This window comes from Stegodyphus dumicola, chromosome 9 (genome assembly GCF_044657685.1).
Source record: "Stegodyphus dumicola isolate Sdum_Otavi_A_Nest chromosome 9, ASM4465768v1".
In the NCBI taxonomy this organism is placed as follows: domain Eukaryota; kingdom Metazoa; phylum Arthropoda; class Arachnida; order Araneae; family Eresidae; genus Stegodyphus; species Stegodyphus dumicola.
This window is the reverse complement of record NC_140776.1, coordinates 12,034,532-12,053,388: the sequence shown is the minus strand read 5'-3', so window position 1 is coordinate 12,053,388 and position 18,857 is coordinate 12,034,532. Positions and strand designations below refer to the sequence as shown.

The 18,857-nt window shown below is 31.5% G+C and overlaps 1 protein-coding gene across 3 annotated transcripts in view; it reads right to left on the bottom strand.

Annotated features, from left to right (window-relative positions):
• Positions 1–18,857, bottom strand: part of LOC118194990 (ATP-binding cassette sub-family A member 2-like) — a 194,361-nt gene that overhangs the window by 16,668 nt on the left and 158,836 nt on the right. For all 3 annotated transcript variants that reach the window (XM_085823222.1, XM_085823221.1, XM_085823223.1), the window contains 4 exons: positions 15,212–15,315; positions 5,081–5,273; positions 4,363–4,500; positions 951–1,094 (listed from right to left, as the gene is read on the bottom strand). In XM_085823222.1, the coding sequence (XP_085679348.1) occupies positions 951–1,094; positions 4,363–4,500; positions 5,081–5,273; positions 15,212–15,315 (579 nt within the window). The remainder of the gene's footprint in view (positions 1–950; positions 1,095–4,362; positions 4,501–5,080; positions 5,274–15,211; positions 15,316–18,857) is intronic.

Below are 18,857 nucleotides of genomic sequence, written 5' to 3'. Positions count from 1 at the left end.
AACAGAAGAGGCCAAGAGTACTTATGTGTAAAATTTTTCTCTTTTGATGGTTAAATGTAAGCATTCCAACAAGATAAATATCACAGTGCCATTCCAAATAGTATACAAAATCAAATATATCTACATCACTAATAATCATGAAATGACATAACAGGAGATATCTTGTGTAAAAAAATTAATTTAGTTAAAGTTACGATACACTACCATATTCAAAAGACATCCCATTAAAAGGATTAAGTCAATTTGAACAATTTAAAATAGTTATTTAACATAGTATCCACAGCACTAGTATTCATGTTTACAGAATGAATTTTACTAGGCCAGGTAATAGATGCCATCACAGTGTTTAATATGATAACTAAAGACACCATGTGCTAAAATTAACATAAAGTATACTTTTCATATAGGACTGACAGGACATAATTTTGGAAACACTTCTGAATAAACATTAGTTATGTTAGGAAATATGGATTTCCATACATACCTTTTGCTCAAACATGCTCATATTTTATAAGTTCATATAAAAATTATTATTTTTTTTTGCTTTTTTTTTTCCCTTTCTATTTGAAAGTTATGGATAAAAAATTAACTTAAATTTTATTTTAAAAAGTAAGGCAATTTTTGTGCATATAAAATTTAAGAATTTATTTTTTGCCAAGGCAAGAGATAATTTATTAGCATATTACTTTTCCCCACATAAATGTTTAAATCTGGGGGAAAAAATCACAAGGAATTTTCAGTAACTTATAATATGGAGATTATTGTAAGAATTTAACTTTACTATAATACTTATAAAATCTGCATTTTAATTGTGTTATGATGTAGAAATTTCATATTAATGTGTTTAAAGTGAAAAACAACAAAAGAAAGTTAAAAAAATTGAAGTGACTGGGGCAAAACTATGAATAATTTTGAATAAGCTGTTAATTAAATTTGCACAGAAAACTTACTTGAGATCGACTTAAATGACAAGCTACATCGTGCATGTCATCCAAAGATTCTTCTAAGTCAGTTGTTAATGAAGAAAATGGTTGAGGAATGAGAGAGGGATCCCGAATTCCATCTGACTGCTGTTTCACAAAATTTATAAATACCTGTAATAAATTAATGAAAATGATAACTATGAGTCTAATAAAACTTAATATTTAAAAGAAATTGAACTTCAAAGAAATTAAAAGAAATTGAAGTCAATTTAGGAGGAAATAAATAACAAGGCAGCCTAATGCACAATTTAAAGCTGTATAAATGTAATTAATTAAAAATTACAATTAAGAATATAAATGCAAAGGGTACTTTAGTAAACTTAAGGCAAATCTTTTAGTATATATTCAGAACATGAAGGCCTGATTGAAACAAAATATAGTCGAAATCCTTTTAATGTATAAAATGGAGATTTTAAGTTTAGAATGTTATGATTTGATGATGTTTCAGAGATTAGAAAAGTATTAAACTGAATGACACTGATTACTATAGGAGTGATATACACTGATAGATTACCACTAACACCAGCAAGTACAAGATTTAATGCAACAAAGTTTACTTTCTTTGAAGATAAAATCACTAAAATTTCATGTAATGTAAATAATCAGAATATGTATGATGTGGTCATCATGAACAAGTGTTATTTATGGTAAAGTAAGTCAGAGACTTGGATGGTATTTTGGGGTCTTGTAGTTTAGACAACCGTAATTCCCTGTCAGACTTCATTTGTTGTAACCAATGGTGATCTTTATTCTGCCAATATTAATGTTTCTTGAACAGACAAGTTCAATCAAAAAAAAGATATGGCAAACATACTGGCTGATGTATTAAGTGTTAGATGACGAGCATGACAAATGTTCATGAATAACATTCTTCAGAGATAGCTTCAGTAATTTTCTAGAGCTGTCTTAAAAAGCATAAAAGGCCGTGACATATCTCTAATGTAATGCCGATAAGGTGCTACACATATGCATATCAAATGTTAGTGGGACTCATATCCAATAGTATTTGATAATATAACTTCCAGTGTTGACCAATATAATGAGCAAGATTCCAGTAAGTATTGCCCATTGTGGCACCATATGCACACATATTCATCATGATGTTGAATGAAAGAGTGGGATTTGTCTGACAAGATGATTGTCAGGTTAGTTATTGCATTTATGTGTATCCCTCAACACACCACTGTAGCCACAAATTACAGTGCAGTACAATTAGAGGCAGGTAAAACAATGGTAGCTGCTCAATAGCCACTACTTCAAACCAGGCCATATCTAAAGACTGTTTGCAAACATGCTTTGCCATTGCATGTACTATATCTACTGGACTGTGATGTGGCTCTGCTGGTTGTACTGGTCTACCTTCAGTTACACTACACTACTATTTCCCCACATCAAATTTGGACACATGTTTCATCTTCTTATTTGAAATTACTATTTATTATTATTATATCTAGAATTTCTAGTCAGAGGAGGAGGAGGAAACATGATTCCCATATGGAAGAGTCTACTGATTACATGTGGTACAACAGGTACTCATTATTTGCATATTGTGCTGCTGAATATTTTCATATCAATCCTACTAATTTAATGTTACTTAATTAAGTACATGAAATTGAATTTAAGCTTTTTGAATAAAGATTGAAAAAAAGTTCTAAAACAGTGTCTTTGAAATTAGATTTATACAGAGTGTAAAATACTTTGCAGATATGATTTCTATGCAGAAAAAAAGAATGCCTAATTCAAAAAAATTAATTGTTAATTAAATCATTTCAAAATTGTTCATTTAAAACATACAAGGTTATTAGAAGGGCTCTAAAGATCCTTCAGAAAAGATAATTAAACTAAAATTATGACAATATGTTTCTTGTTCATGTAAATAAACCTTAAGCAGTTCAAGGGTGTAGCATCTTTATACCAGCAATAAGCACTATTCTCTATATACTTAGTTATAGATGCTGTCAGTTTACAATTAATTTTTCTATTAAGTTTTGCTAGTCTATATTTATTTACTTTATAGCCATGATATCAAAACATTATCACTGTCATCATCTTTCAGATAATGTTACCTATAAAATTTCCCTTCTAGGAACTAAGATGTTGAAATAACATCAGGTTGATGTGTAATTTATTATACTCTTTTAAATATATCCTGTTTTCCACCTGAGTATATTGATTGAATTTGTTTTTATGCTCTGTTTGTTTGAATCAAAAATTAGCAGAACAAATTCCTGTAACTTCTTATTAGAGTACTACAGTAATATACTTCTTATCATAGAAATTTTAAACAGAACATATTACAGAACTACACTGTATTATTGTTACAGTACAAAGTCCATAATCCGGTTTCATTGGGACTTCGGCGATTCTGGATTAGGGTTTTTTCCGGATCATCAATTTAAATCTGGTAAGATGGCATGCAGAAATTATACAATTAAAAATATAAAACTGTAATTTATGAAATAAAGAGCAATTATGATTTAAAGGGTATCAAAATCTAAAAAAAAAAAAAAAAAAAAAAAAAAAAAAAAAAAAAAAAAAAAAAACGTAATATTTATTTGTTTATTGAACATTTCTTTCAATGTAAGTTGTTTCAGTTGCTTCGTTTTTTGTGCTAATACTTTCTCTTTAATTCTATAAACAGACATAATTTCTTGTTCAATTACAAAGTTCCACTGTTCAAGTCCTGTAATTGCTGTGTCGAGAATAACGACTAACTTGTCAATCGAAACTTTTTCGTTTTCAATAACTTCGTTTCTCTGTCACTTTCTTCCCTATCGGAAGTGCGCATGGGTAAACGCTTTACGCGCATGCTTAAGTTTGTGGCTTTGAGGACCAGATTATGGATCATTCTGGATAATGAACGTCCGGATTCCGAACTTTATACTGTATTAATATCATATAGCAGTCATTATATTATTGTGTACCTGCTATTCATCATGGATTCAAATCTGACTTAAAGACCTTTTCAGGAATGTATCTCACTCAAAACTGAGAAAACACCTGTACATATCTCTTGTTACGTGGATTAATAAATGTAGCTAAACACACATACTGGTATTTTACTAAATGCTCCACAACTAATGCAACTACTAATGCTACAACTAATGCTGTAATTACTAAATGCTGCAAGTACACAGACAAAATTTGTAAACAAAATTTCTGACTAATCACAGAAACATATTCTTAAATTTAACATCATTACTTCCCACCACCAAAAGTTTATATATATATATATATAAAAAAAAAAAAAAAAAAAAAAAAGGTAATTTTCTTGAAATATTTAAGTACAAGGGAAAACAGCAATTTCATATATTAAGGAATGCACTAAAAATTAATTTACAACCATACTATTAAAGCACTTAGAAATTTTAATACTTACATTGTCTAATGTATTTTGGCAGACAGAGTATTCTTCAATAGGCAAATCTTGAAGAGCAGACTCCATCTTTGAAAACACGTATGCTAATGATATGCAACCTGATTTAAGTTCAAACTGTAACAAATTATAATGTTGCTCCTAATAAAGAGAGAAAAGTACATATGTAACTAATGTAAAGTTCTTTTGGGAACTTAGAAAATATTAAATCACAAAGTTCATGCTAATATAAACTCAAAATATATTTTCAAATTTTCATTCATTGAACTTTTATAATTTCATGCAAAAGCGCAAATGATTCATTTGCACTTTTGCAGCTGAGGATGATGGTTGGGTAAAACCATCGAAACCAGTCCTGTGAAAATTTGAAAATATAACGGTGATTTTTGTTGTTTGACTTCTAAATTAATAAAACTTACATTGAATTAATTATTAGATATACACTGCATTTAGCTATTCTAAAAAATAATAAATATTCTGATAGTCAATTTATGAAGTTTGTAACTTCTTTATTATATAATGTTAGTAATTATTATAAACAAATTTGTCTTAAACTATACAAATCTTCATATATACATCTTGCCTACAAAATACATTATAAAAATTTTCAATAATAACAAGGAAAATTTTCTGTTTGTTTTGACTTGAAGATTAAGAAATTTACATAATTTATCTGTGTAATAAATAAAAACTATGTAATTAATTGTATATAGTTACTAACCTTTAAGCGAGCATCAGTAAAGGTTTTTCGAAACCATCGCTTAATAGTTTCTAATTCACCTTGTTCAGTTCTTACTGTTATGTAATAGCCTTCTCCAAACCTATTTTTTAAATGCTGTATGCTGCCTAAGCATTTAAAATGGCCATTTACCATGATTGCTAGCCTCGTACACAAAGCTTCACATTCTTCCATACTGGGAAAATAAAATGGTTAAATTAGAAGATATTAGGAGTTGAATTAGAAACGGAAACTTATTTTCAATAATTCTCTATGTTTTTGTTTTAAGAAAACAGATTTAAATGGAGAAATTAATCATATATTTAAATGACAAAAAAGTATTTAAAAATTAAAATCTTTGTCAGTATTTTATACTTGTAATTAGGTAGAAAGGATGCTTCAAAAAGTTTCAAAGCTTCATCATGCTTTCTCACAAGGAAGCTTTATTACAAACAAAAAAATTCAATGGCATAACAAAATACAAATTTTGACCTATTTTATCATACAGTTGACATCGATATTCATATGTCTGTCATACTGTGAAATCATTTTCAAGAAACCATCCTAATAAAAAGACCCGGGCAGCGATTTAGTGTTGTCCTTCACAGCCTGCTGCACATCTTCATTGCTTTGTAAGTGATGTCCCAATACATTCTTCACAGCCTACACCACACCTCTTCATTACTTTATAAGTGATGTCCCAATAGTGATGCAGGAAAAATGTGGAATTCTGATGGAGCAAAATCAAGGTTAATTGAATCTCAGCCATTACAGGTGACAAATGCGTTCTTTTGTGTCCCTTGCTGAGTAGGCTCTTGTAATGTCATCCAACTACAAAATTCCTCGACTTGAAAGCCCTGGTCTCTTGCATCAAATGGTGGACTTCAGCTTGGTGAGGAAGTGGCAATAGTGTGCTGCATTGATGTTGCTCGAAGTGAGGAAATTAATCAAAATGACACCCTCTGCATCCCTGAACACTGTCAGCATAACCTTCTTTGTAGACAGTGACAGAGTTGCTGTCCACAATGAATGTCATGCTGACAGTGTATTTCTCCAAACCTCTTTTATGGACAGTGACACAGTTGCTCCTCTGCTGTCACTCCTTCCATCGTGACTTTGGGAAGGCTGTTTTTTGTTATGGCAATGTGTTTTCTCATTTTGTATTACATCATCTCTGCAAATAAATCTGACAAAACCTATTTTCAGAAGTTCCTTGGAATTTTTTCTCTCTTTTTTCATTTAATTTTGAGAATTTTAGTCACACTTTATACTAATTATTGCAGTTCATGTTTTATAGATGTAAGTTAACTGAATTAATGGCAAGAAAAAAGCTGCCATTTTAATCTTCACCCAAACAGTTGAACACATTTTCCATACAGAAGGGGGTGGGGAGAGAAATTACTATGTATCTCTATACGATCACAGTATTAATTACAAATTATTATATTAAAACAACAGAATTACATCTTGGTCATATCTTGCTGATATTCTTCCAAGATTATACATAACATATTACCATCCGGGCACTCCTATGTATAATACCCAATATATGTATTCTGCAGCAAAATACTGTTTCTGGTTCACAAATATGATTTTAAAATATACTGAGGAACTTCTTTAAAATGTTTTATAAGTAGCTCTAGAAGTTTATTTCCAAAATGATTTTAGAAAAGTATTTTAAATTAAATACAAATCCTAAGAATGTATAAATTGCATTTGGCTTACTTACTGGAAAGCAAAATATATTAGTTCTTTGCTAAATTCAGCCAAAAACCGAACTGACAGCTCCCATGGAATGGAATTTCACACAGTCTTGCACTCCAGTTCTTATTATTACTACATATCTAATTCCTTTATCTTAACCTCTCATTCTAAGTAAGAAGTCTTTATCTCAATCTCTCATTCTAAGTACCGTAATTTCCGGAAGAAACGCCACGGCGTTTACGTGTTTAAAACTTAAATTTTCAGCGGGTGCGGCGTTTAGGTGCACTAAAAATAAAATATTTCCTATGATGGTCATTGTACATAGTTTGGATGGTCTTGTCATTGTGCATAGATTGGTGCTGTTCCCACACAAAAGACCATTCAGTTGCTTTTTGTGAACGTTATTTTGTTTACATTCTTTCCCTTGAACGGACCTACATGCCTTATTCACCCTAAACGAGATCTCAGAACAATAACATTCTTCCTCCTTTCAAATCAACATTCTCATCAGTTTGAATAGTCTCTCTCCTCTGTCATTCGATGAATCTTCCAGGACCCATCCTCTCCCCCCTGCCTTTTCTGCAATTTTTTTCAAAGGCGGACCCGACTCCACCTGCCTCGCAATAACAAACTCTGATGTGTTTCCCCTTCAGCATGAATCGATTTTTCTTGCCATTCTGCCAGATACAGATCCCATCAGTTTGGGTACAAGTACTTGTTGGATAGTTTTTAAGTAAGAAGGGAGCGGAAAATTTTTGAAAATGTCCCTGAACGGCACAGAAGCTATACTGCTGGTTTTAAGCTTAATGTAATTTCACGTGCTGAACAAACTGGAAATCGAGCAGCAGCTCGAAAGTTTGAAGTGGACGACAGATGTATTCGACATTGGAGAACTGAAAAAGAACTTCTTAAAAATATGCCACAACAGAAACGAGCCAAAAGAAGCGGTACTGTAAGGTGGCCAAATCTAGAGGACGACCTTACAAACTGGATAAAGGAGCAACGAGGAAAGGGAATGGCAATTTCGACTGTAAAAATTCGCTTACAAACAAAATTTATAGCAAAACAAATGAACATAAATGATTTCAAAGGAGGAGTAGCAGATTTATGAAAAGAAAAAATATTTCTCTGTGTACTAGAACAACAGTCGGGCAACAATTACCAATGGACTGGCAGCATAAAAAGTCATCTTTTCTAAAATATGTGACAACTATTATTGACAAAAAAAAAAAAACAACTTCTTCGGTCGCAGATAACAAATATGGATGAAACGCTGTTAGCTTTCGATTCTCCTGCAAACAGAACTGTTGATGAAACTGGTGAAAAAACTGTATCTGTGTTTATGACGGGGCATGAAAGAACGTCATTTACATGTGTGTTAGCTTGTGCCGCAAACGGTGGCAAGCTAAAGCCGATGATCATTTTTAAATGAAAGACTATTCCGAAGGGAGATTTTCCTAATGATGTAATTATTTAATCATGCACGAGTGGCTACAAAATGTTTGACAGTGTTATATGGGATCTTTCTTCCAACCAAAGGGGTTATTCATAATGGATTCCATGCATGCTCATTTCTTTGAGTCAGTGAAAACCAGATGTCAAAAATTATCTACGACCGAAGCAATAATTCCTGGTGGTTTGACAAAAATCTTACAACCATTATATTTGTCAGGTAATAAATCCTTCAAAGCTGAAGTCCGAAAGCGGTGAGAGTGTTGGATGAGTGAAGGATTGCATACGTAAACCAAAAGCGGTAAAATACGTAGAGCATCTTATGAAGAAATTGCAAAGTGGGAAGGAAGTGCATGGAAATTGGTAGAAACATCGTCAATAATAGCAGGCTTCAAAAAAGCTGAAATTATATCCTTAGATAAAGAGACTGTAAACCAAGAGGATGAATGTGACGATCTGGAAGACTTAGATCAGGATTTACTACATCTTTTTAATTCAGATAGTGAAGAATCAGATTTTGATGGCTTCATATGACATATAGTTTGCTGTAATTCGTAAGTAAAATTTAAAATTTCCTTTTGTCATCCAAATTTAATATTTCGTTGTTGCAATATTTTTTATAATATAGTCTGAGTATTACAAATATGGACATCTTTAGTGGGTAAATATAAGTATATACAGGGGTTGGACAAAAATATGGAAACACCTTTAAAAAAACATGTTTCTTTGCTTAATATGGTGTAGGAAACCCGTTGGCATCCAAAACAGCTTGCAGTCTTCTCGGAATGGATAAATACAGTTCCTGTATGTTTGCCAAGGGATTATTATACCATTCTTCCTGCAAAACGGTGGCAAGTTCAGATAACGATGTTGGCGGTGGATAACGAGAACGTACTTTCCGTTCCAATGTAGACCACAAAGGTTCGATAATATTCAGGTCTGGTGACTGTGGTGGCCAGGGGAGATGGGACAACTCATCCTCGTGCTCAGAAAACCAGTCCTGGACAATGTGAGCTGTGTGAACAGGGGCCGTGTCGTCTTGGAAGACACCATCACCATCGGGGAACAAAGTTTGTACCATGGGATGAACTTGATCGGCCAAAATGTTCACATAAGTCTTGGCAGTCATGTGCCCTGACACAGTTATGATGGGGCTAGCAGAGAACCACGATATGGCTGACCAAACCATAACAGAACCCCCGCCATGTTTCACTCTTGGCAACAAGCAGTCTGTATTATAGGCTTGAGATGGCGTTCTCCAGACGTAAACTCGGCCAGAAGTGGGAAACAATGTGAAAGAAGACTCGTCAGACCATATTACTCGCTTCCACTGCTCTATAGTCCAGGCCTTTATGACTTAAACACCACCTTTTCCTGTTACGGGCATTAGCATCACTGATGAGTGGCTTCTCAATTGCAGCACGGCCAGCAATGCCCTGTTTGTGAAGCTCCCTTCTAATTGTTTTGGTACTCACAGGGTTCGGTAACACAACATTCATTTCAGCAGTAACTTGTGCAGCTGTGGTCTTCTTATTTTTCGTCACAATTGCCCTTAATGATCGTCTGTCACGATCACTCAGGACACACTTTCGTCCACGCTGTGATTTAGCAGATGATGTTTTTCCGCTTTTCAAATATGCGGAATAAATCTTTGAAACACTAAACACCTCGGCTACCTTGCTTACGGAAGCACCTACCATACGTGCTCCAACAATTTGCCCATGTTCGAAGTCTGTTAACTCTGACATAATGCAATGACAACCTCACATAACAGTACTCCGACAAACAACTGAACTGTTTAGCACATTTACAAAGTTGTATAGGTGACGTCAGTAGTCAAAAACACCAGCGCCACCTACATATTTCATTAAAATCAATCTTTCTTTTCAAACATGCATTTCACAAGGTGTTTCCATATTTTTGTCCATCCACTGTACGTGAAGATAAATATATTTTCCACATTTCTTACCTTTAATTTATTTTTGAGTTATGGTTTCATTTCATGCATTTTTCTTAACTGGTATGTCATATATGAGGACTTAGGTTGAGTTTTTGCATCTATACGGCCCACGACGATGTCATGCGCAATTTAATCTATTGCGGCGTTTCTGTGTAATTTAAATTTTTTCCCCGCCATTTTTCTTGAGTGCGGCATTTACGCTGATGCGGCCTTTCTTCCGGAAATTACGGCAGTATTTTTAAAGCATTTTAAATAAGCCAAAGACACTATAGTCACAAATGCCCATGCCTTATATGTAATTCAAATATGACCTGAATCTAGTGTCTGTTAGATCGAGTAACTGCTATTCAGGACAAGCAATAGAGAATGATCATAAAGAAAAAGATACACATTTTTTGGAGTGAAATTAAATTGTGATTATATAAATTAAATTATTATTATGTAAAAACATCTAAAAAAACATTACGCCCAAAGGGGCATTTTTTTAGCATTTTCTGTATTACCTTTATTAATTAAATATCATGTTCTTGGCACTTAAACCATAAAATTCAGTTCAACAGCAATGTCACAAATTAAATATAAAAATTTTAAAATGAGCATATCTTTAGAATTTCCAATACATAATCTAGTGTGCTGGAGATAAAATGTTTTTTTTGCCCTGTACAGTGTTGCCATTGCTCGTTTCAAAATCATTGAGTTTCTTAATCAAAAACACATCAATTTTTTTGATTAAGAAAATCAAAAACTCATAAATGTCTTACAAAATATAAAATAGATAATAAAACAAATTCCAAATTTGGGCTTCTAGATGCCCATAGTTGGAGGAGTATTATGTTATTCAAAATTGGATGGCTCTAAAGAGGCTATCACTTCTAGGGACGCGTGCGCTCACCCAGGACAATTCCGAGAAATGAGATTCTAGTAGGACTGCTTTAAGCGGGAGGCTTCCGCGAAATGTTTCGTCTAGCTAGGAGGAAGCATGTCCTGGCTATGAGCAACATTTTAAAACTTTTCCGAAAATGTTCCGGCTGGAGACATGCTCCTCGAACGTTAAAACAATCAGACGAAAGTTCTGCTTCTGAAAGATCACGGGTAACTTTCAATATGGCGATGGCACTCACTGCGAATTCATGGACAGTAGAAATAGCTGCCGATTTAATTATTGCTGTTTTGTTGTAATAATACAACTGCCTGAGTCATTTTTAAAATGTTTATACATTCATTAAATATATTATCGTGGAAATTTCAGAGTTGAGAGTATTTTACGACATTCTTGCAGTTCAGATTTCTTTACAAATTGTTCCTCACCAAAAGTTCGCCAAATTTGTTGTATTTTGTGCTGATCATATATTATCACTTATATAATAGAATTTTATGTATTAAATTTAAGTTGAATAATTTTTTTAAATCAGTTTGTATATGCGCAGCTTTTCTCCTAATTACTTATCTTTTAAATTGTTAATTGCATAATCAGTGACACATTTTAAACAGCATAAAAGATGCATAAAAAAAGAAAAGCATAGCTTATGTAATAATGAGAATACTCATTAACTTTATCTATTATTTTCATGTTATTAATGAAATACTTTTTGGATTACAAATACATTAGAAACTATACTTTTATTGTAAATGCTACATATTGAAACATTGGAAATTTATGGATTTATTATTATTCATGATGAAAAACATTTGTATATACATTCATTAATATAAATCTTATCCATTACATTAATACTAATAAATATATATTAACAACTTCTAAACCATCGCATCTCTCTATCTGTATGTAAATATATGATTTATTAGATGTGCATATATATGTATGCATGAATACAAAAAAGAACATTGCCAAAAAGTTTATTTGAAGTTACTTTTAATTCATATAACGATCATGTAATTGGCAGCAACTGTACTTATCAGTTCTTTGCAAATTACAGTCAAAAGTTGTTAATTCGGACACCCATAATTCGAAAAGATCTATAATCCGGACCTCAAAACTAAAAACTTTTTGCGCATGCGCCGCGTTGACACATGCGCATAGGCGTTTACGCGTGCACGTAAGACCTTTTACGATTGCGCATATGAGTGTGCGCAAGTGCAGAATACGTTTTCGCATGCGCATTTTATGTATAATGGACGTATAAGCTAAAATTATCTAATTATCTATTTCAGTTAACGTTGATGATTGCGTTGTTACTTAATTTCCGAATTGGATCCGGCTTATTATTTTTTGCAGACTGTAAGAGCAATTTTATAAAAGTAAGCTTAAACTTTCGATTACATCAAATAGAATTTCCGATATATATTTGTTAATATGTAAAGGATCTAAAGCGAAAGTATGTTTTGAAATCCGAAATCTGTTTATCAATTTCACGCTGCTCGGCGGGGGGAACGCCGCGGTGAGCGCGTAATGAATTGGAAGTTGATCTGTCAGCACTATCCTTATCTTCAGCACAGATGTTTTTATTTTATTTGGCTTATAATTCCTTACCAAATGTAGTATTTCATCTTGATATGCTCCGTCTTTGATATGATTTAAAACAAGTTCCTTGTCATTATAATTCGCTTCCGATAGAGAAGAAAGTGACAGAGGTTATTGAAAACGAAAAAATTTCAGTTGACAAATTAGTCGGTGTTCTCGACACAGCAATTATAGGGCTTGAACAGCGGAACTTTGTAACTGAACACGAAATTATGTCTGTTTAATAGAATTAAAGAGAAAGTATTATCACATGAAATGAAGCAAAACTTAAACAACTTACATTGAAAGAAATGTTTAATAAAGTAAACAAATAAATATTAAGCTTTTTCTTTTTGCAAATTTTGATACCCTTTAGATCATAATTGTTTTTTATTTCATAAATTACGGTTTCATATTTTTAATTTTAGAATTTCTGCATGCCATCTTACGAGATTTAAACTGATGATCTATAATCCGGAATCGCCGAAGTCCTGACGAGTCCGGATTAACGACTTTTGACTGTATTATGGATATGTAATAATCAGTTGAAAAATAATTGATGAGCATTTGAGTACTAAAGAGTGTACACATTTTGTTATTGGGTTAATTCATAATTATATCATATGTATGATCTACGTAATATAAACATGACTAATAAATGATAAGAAATGTAACAGCTGTGCATTTATAACATTTGATTACTTAAAACAGTGCACAACTGATTATCACCTTCATATCTGTTTACAAAATGAATTGTACTTTCCAATTAAGTGCACGGGCCTACTAGTGGCCGAAGCATCGTTGAATACTGGCAGTTCTGTCTCAGGTTAGAATGCCGCGAAAGGGCTGGCTACATAGGCGTTTTCTTGGTTTTCCCACTTGTAACCAGTATACGAGCCAGTTTAAAAAAATCTTTTACAAAGGGATCCCTCCTGTTAGGCAGATATCCCTCGAGGCTTTGCCGTAATCACATAAAACAAACTCATGATGTGCACACCTAATTTCTAGAGTTGGTAAAATTAATGTGTTTTAGGTATATTACCGAGTGTTCTATGGGACAGTAAACAACTTGCACATGTTTGACTGCTCATGTATTCATACGCTTTATTTGATCTTAATTTTGCTGAATAGTATCTGCCGGCTGTGAGGATGTAAATATCAGCCATATAGATTTTTGCCATAGGTCTTCTTTTTTTTTTTTTTTTGTTTTTGTCTGTTTGTTTGAATGGACAGAACAGTAGTGAGCCATCAAATTTTCATTGAAATGCAGACAACAGAAAATACACATAAGAGATGTTTGATAGACTTATCCAGCACACGTTTTTAAACTATTCTTAGTGTATACAGAATTTGGCCATTACTGATGTAATTGATTGCTATAACCAGAAGTGTGTTTATCTGTTACTTGACATGCCAGAGTGGAGATCAAAGTGATTAACTTGATAGCAATCACCTTTCTATTATCTTCCATTACTAACAATAAAGTTTAAAACGAAAAGAGTGTGAGCAATACAAAACAACACGAAGAAGCAAACGTCACTTTCGCCAATCTGAGCGATAACTGATTCTTGTTTGGCTTTCAGCCTGTTTACCAAGTGAAGATGGTAACCCTATTTCGCCAAAGAGCGTTTTTCAGAACTGTTCCACCAAACCTTTTATTCCGGCAACAAATATCGTATGTGATAAGGGTTTAAGTACCATTGTTTTATTACAGTCCAAGAAACATACATACATTTATGCAGATTCTTCATTATTTAATTTCTTTAAATATAACACAGGACAACAATATTGGGTGGCAACTGTCTGAAAAGTGAAGCAACGCAGAAAGTGATTTGACGCAAAATGCCTTTGGGCTAATTACTGGAAAATTATTAATTTATTTACCATCATTTTAAGACAGTCAAGTTATGCTTATGCATGAAATTTGAACTGTCTTATAATTTCTTGTTCATCAGATTTTGTCAAAAATCCATTAAATATGATTATATTCTTATGAACAGTATACTTAAAAATAAGGACTGTACACTTAAGAATTTTTATTATATATGGCTCATTATTTTCAACTTTTTTTATCTTAATGATTAAAAGAATGATAGACCTAAATTCATTTGAAATATGTAGTACATTTATATAAAGTTTTTTCTACAAAGCTACCATAGGAATTAATACCTGAAGTTATACTTAAATTTACAAATTATCTTGTGTATTAAAAGAACAGTTTAATTTGCATTTCAAAAATATTACAACACTTACATACTTTTAAAGACAAATATAAAATGATGATATGAATTTGAATTGTACTACATCTATTAAGAAAACGTGTGACACTAACTACATCCTCAGTTAAAAGGTTGAATGCAGCCATAGGTCCTTAATGAATTTATCTGATATATTTTATACTTTAAGTAACTAATAAGTAAACTTTATGTGCCAAAAATAACAAAGCCACAGTTACAAACAAATCTTTTTCATCAATTTAAATCTTATTAATCTAAGTTGAATAAATAGGTTTTTTTACTCATAGCTCATTTTAATATTTTTGTTAAGTATAACTTACCTATGAGATGTTAGCACCACTGAACGGCCACTTTTTACAAGTTCAGTAATTAAATTCCACAGAAAACGTCGAGTGTAAGGATCCATTCCAGTTGTTGGTTCATCCTGAAAACACAGCACAATATTTAACGATGACAGAATATACTTTCTCTAACACAGGGTTCATATATATTTCTTTACACGGAAAAGCACTTTTAAGGAATTTATAGAATAAAAATGAAAAAATGTAAAGATCTATCAGCAAACAGAATTAAATAAGGAATTATCTACATAACAACCTTCACTTTTATACCATTCTAAGAATAAAATAGAAGTATGTAGGATACATTATTATTAAACACAATCTAATATTTAACATAAAATAAGTTTTAGAATAAAACCAACTCCTTAATGTTATTAGGTTGGGTTAGCCATTATACTGATATCCGTGTCTTTTTAACCCTATTTAAAAAGACAAGAATGTCCACTTTAGTGGTTATGCCTCCATTTTCTAAGCTGAAAGAAAAGAGTGAACTGTCAAGTTTGTGTCTAGAGACTTCAATTATTCTTTAAAAGGCCTTTGTATTAAGGATCTGGCATTTCCTAACTTTCCCGTTTCATTCTCGCACTTTCAAAATTTGGGATGACCATATTGTATTAATAAGTCATAAACAGAGCCTTGCATTGCTTTAGAATATACCCTATTTTTACAAGATTTATTATAAATATTTTAGTTTTTTTATAGCAACATGCCAAAATGAAAAAGATGATTTACTGAAGAAGAAATACGAAAGTTTCATCCATAGTTTGTGAAGCGCTAAATTATATAACATCATAAAACGCAGAATAATAATACATAGTATTGGAGACAGCAACTAACTATGTTGCATCCTTTTTTGCATTCTTTCAAAAACTGCATACACTGCACAATTTCCCCCTTTTGATTTAAAAGCTTTTTGCTATTAAAAAATTCCCACAATTTTATAACACAGTAAAACATGTTCCCTTATTAAGGCTATGAAATTAGAAAAAATAAGACCAAAGAATTTCAAGTGTAAATTTAGTACTTTTCATTATGGTTTTGTAATGCTAAATACGTTAATATTTTAGTCAATTAAATTCTTTCTATCACTCACAACTGAAAAATAATATTACTTGCTAATTTTCATTAAAAAAATTTTTTTTCAAATAATTTTTCACTTATTAATTTTTAAAACTAAAACATATTATTCCAGAAAATAGTTTATATAGCTTTACTGTCTTATTCTGTCGATCTTTTAAAACTGAACTTAACATAAATTAGATGCAGTTAAGAAATGAAGCACTGCAGTACGAAAAATGTACTGCAAAGTTCCATTTACTGCACTGCACTACCACAATATTAAAAAGAAATGGAGTCACTTTTGAATAGCACACAGTGCATTCTTGACAGTTTCGCCCCTTAAGCATTAGGTTTTTCAAGCAAGTTTTTAACATTTATTTAGACTAAATTTAAAAAAATTTAAACTTTGCAGAAAAGTTAATCATTTCTACAGTTTTTTTTTCCACAGACATTTTTTTAAAGATTTCGGATATTTTTAATATCATACATAAGCAAAACTCAAAATGGTACTTACGTATTATCGCAACCAGGTTGGCGCTATTTGTAAGTTTGAGTAAAAAAGTATGAACAGAAAGAAAATGTACATTTATTAGTTACAGATAATTTTTAATACAGTTTTTTATATTATTTTGTTTTAAAATATAAAATAGCAATTAAACCCTTCCAGTTTCAAATTTTAATAAGTTGCAGAATTATTTTTTCGGCGGAAATCTTTTGGCTATTGCTTTTAGCACTGATTGAAAACTGTATTCGCCATAACCATGTACACGTCGACTTATTTTTACTTAAAAAAAATCCCAGAATTGCACAAAAAGGGCATTTGCGCACACTCTTGACTTTATCCATGTACGCTGCCATTTTCTCATAAATTACAAAAATTTGCACGAAAATGCAGGAAAATTTTGTGAATCTCCACATGCTTTTTTTGCAAAACTACATATAATATGTAGGGTTGCCGTAAGTAGGGTCGCCAAATTTGGTAATTTATGCGAATTTTGGCCTGGTTGCGTTAATACGTAAGTACCCTCAAAATTTCAGGTAAATTTGAAGTACACAGCTTTTCTGTTTACTGCAACATTTGTATATCCTCCCACCCCCAGCTTATGAAATCATGAAACTTGAATACATTCAAGAAAATAAGTTCATAAAATTTACAGAAAAAAATTCATATGCACTATGAAAACAAAATGGAGATCTGATAAATTTAAAGACTGTGATTATCTATAAAATAACAAAATAGTGAGGAATTTTATCATATAACTTTAAAATAAAAATATAACAGAATTAATTCTTGTTCAAAATTTGTAAAGATACTTAATTTAGTAAGGTAAATTAAAATTATTATTTAAAAAATAAAACTATGTGCTACAAAAAGGAGAAACAGAATGACATTTCCCATAATGGAAATATACATTCTTTTCTGCATACCACTGAATATTCTAATTTGGAATCAATTGCAATTTACATTTTTTCCTTTCATAAGGAAATCATCTAGCAATTTAGTCAATAAATCCTTACAATTCCCTTTCTTTTGTGAAATAAATGCCCACCTCCAAGGATGAATCAAACTGCCTAAAAGGGCAACTGCACAAACAGTAGTTTCTTGAAGGGAGAAAAGCTTTGGGCTCTATGCCCAAAAGATTAAAGATTTTCAAATAATTAGCATTAAATTATGGATATGGTTTCCTAAAACTTTTATATTTTACAGTTAAAATAGTTACACATACTTTTAAAAAAGGATTTTTTTCTTGCCATTATTGAAAAATTAGTTTATTTAACTTTTTAAATATTTATTAAAAGAAGCACTATTAAAAGCACAGTGTTAGAAAATTTTTTGGCTTAGAGTAACATATACACATTGGATTAGAAATCAATGCCAAGTACAAAATATTTGTGACATTTTAATCTGAAAATTTTAGTTTAATCATATTTGTTTCCTGCTCTTTAACAACTTCTCTACGTTCACTAGCTTTAATACACAAATCAATGTTCCTGTTCTATTACACAATCAATATTCCCTTGAAAAGAATTTTCTTCTACTTTATGTAATATTTTTTCGTAACTATTTCTTCTTTTCAAATTTTAACAATTAATAAAAAAAATTTGTTAAAGCTACACAAATTCAGACTCTTAAAAATAAACGTGACAGATGGAAAACTGTCATCTTTATTTTCCACCTATCATTTAATCTGTTTGTGGCAGCTTCATGATTTATTATTACATTTGTAACATGTGTACACTTGGGAGATTTAAGCTACTATCTAATTTTATTCTTTCTATTGTCTTTTTTTTTTTTTCCAACACAAATTCTTGTGTTGCAAAAAAAAAAAAAAAAAAAAAAAAAAAAAAAAAAAAAAAGGGGGGGGGGAGACTATAGAAAGAACAAATCAGTTTGTTAAGATCAGTTTGTTTAAAAATATTTCAATTTGGTAATTTATGAATTTCTTTAAAAATGTAATAACATTAATAAGATATTGTTAAAATGACAAAATATATTAAAATTATGGTTTTTTAAGGGGGAAATATAATAACAACTTTATTCTTCATCTATCATGTTTATTTCCAT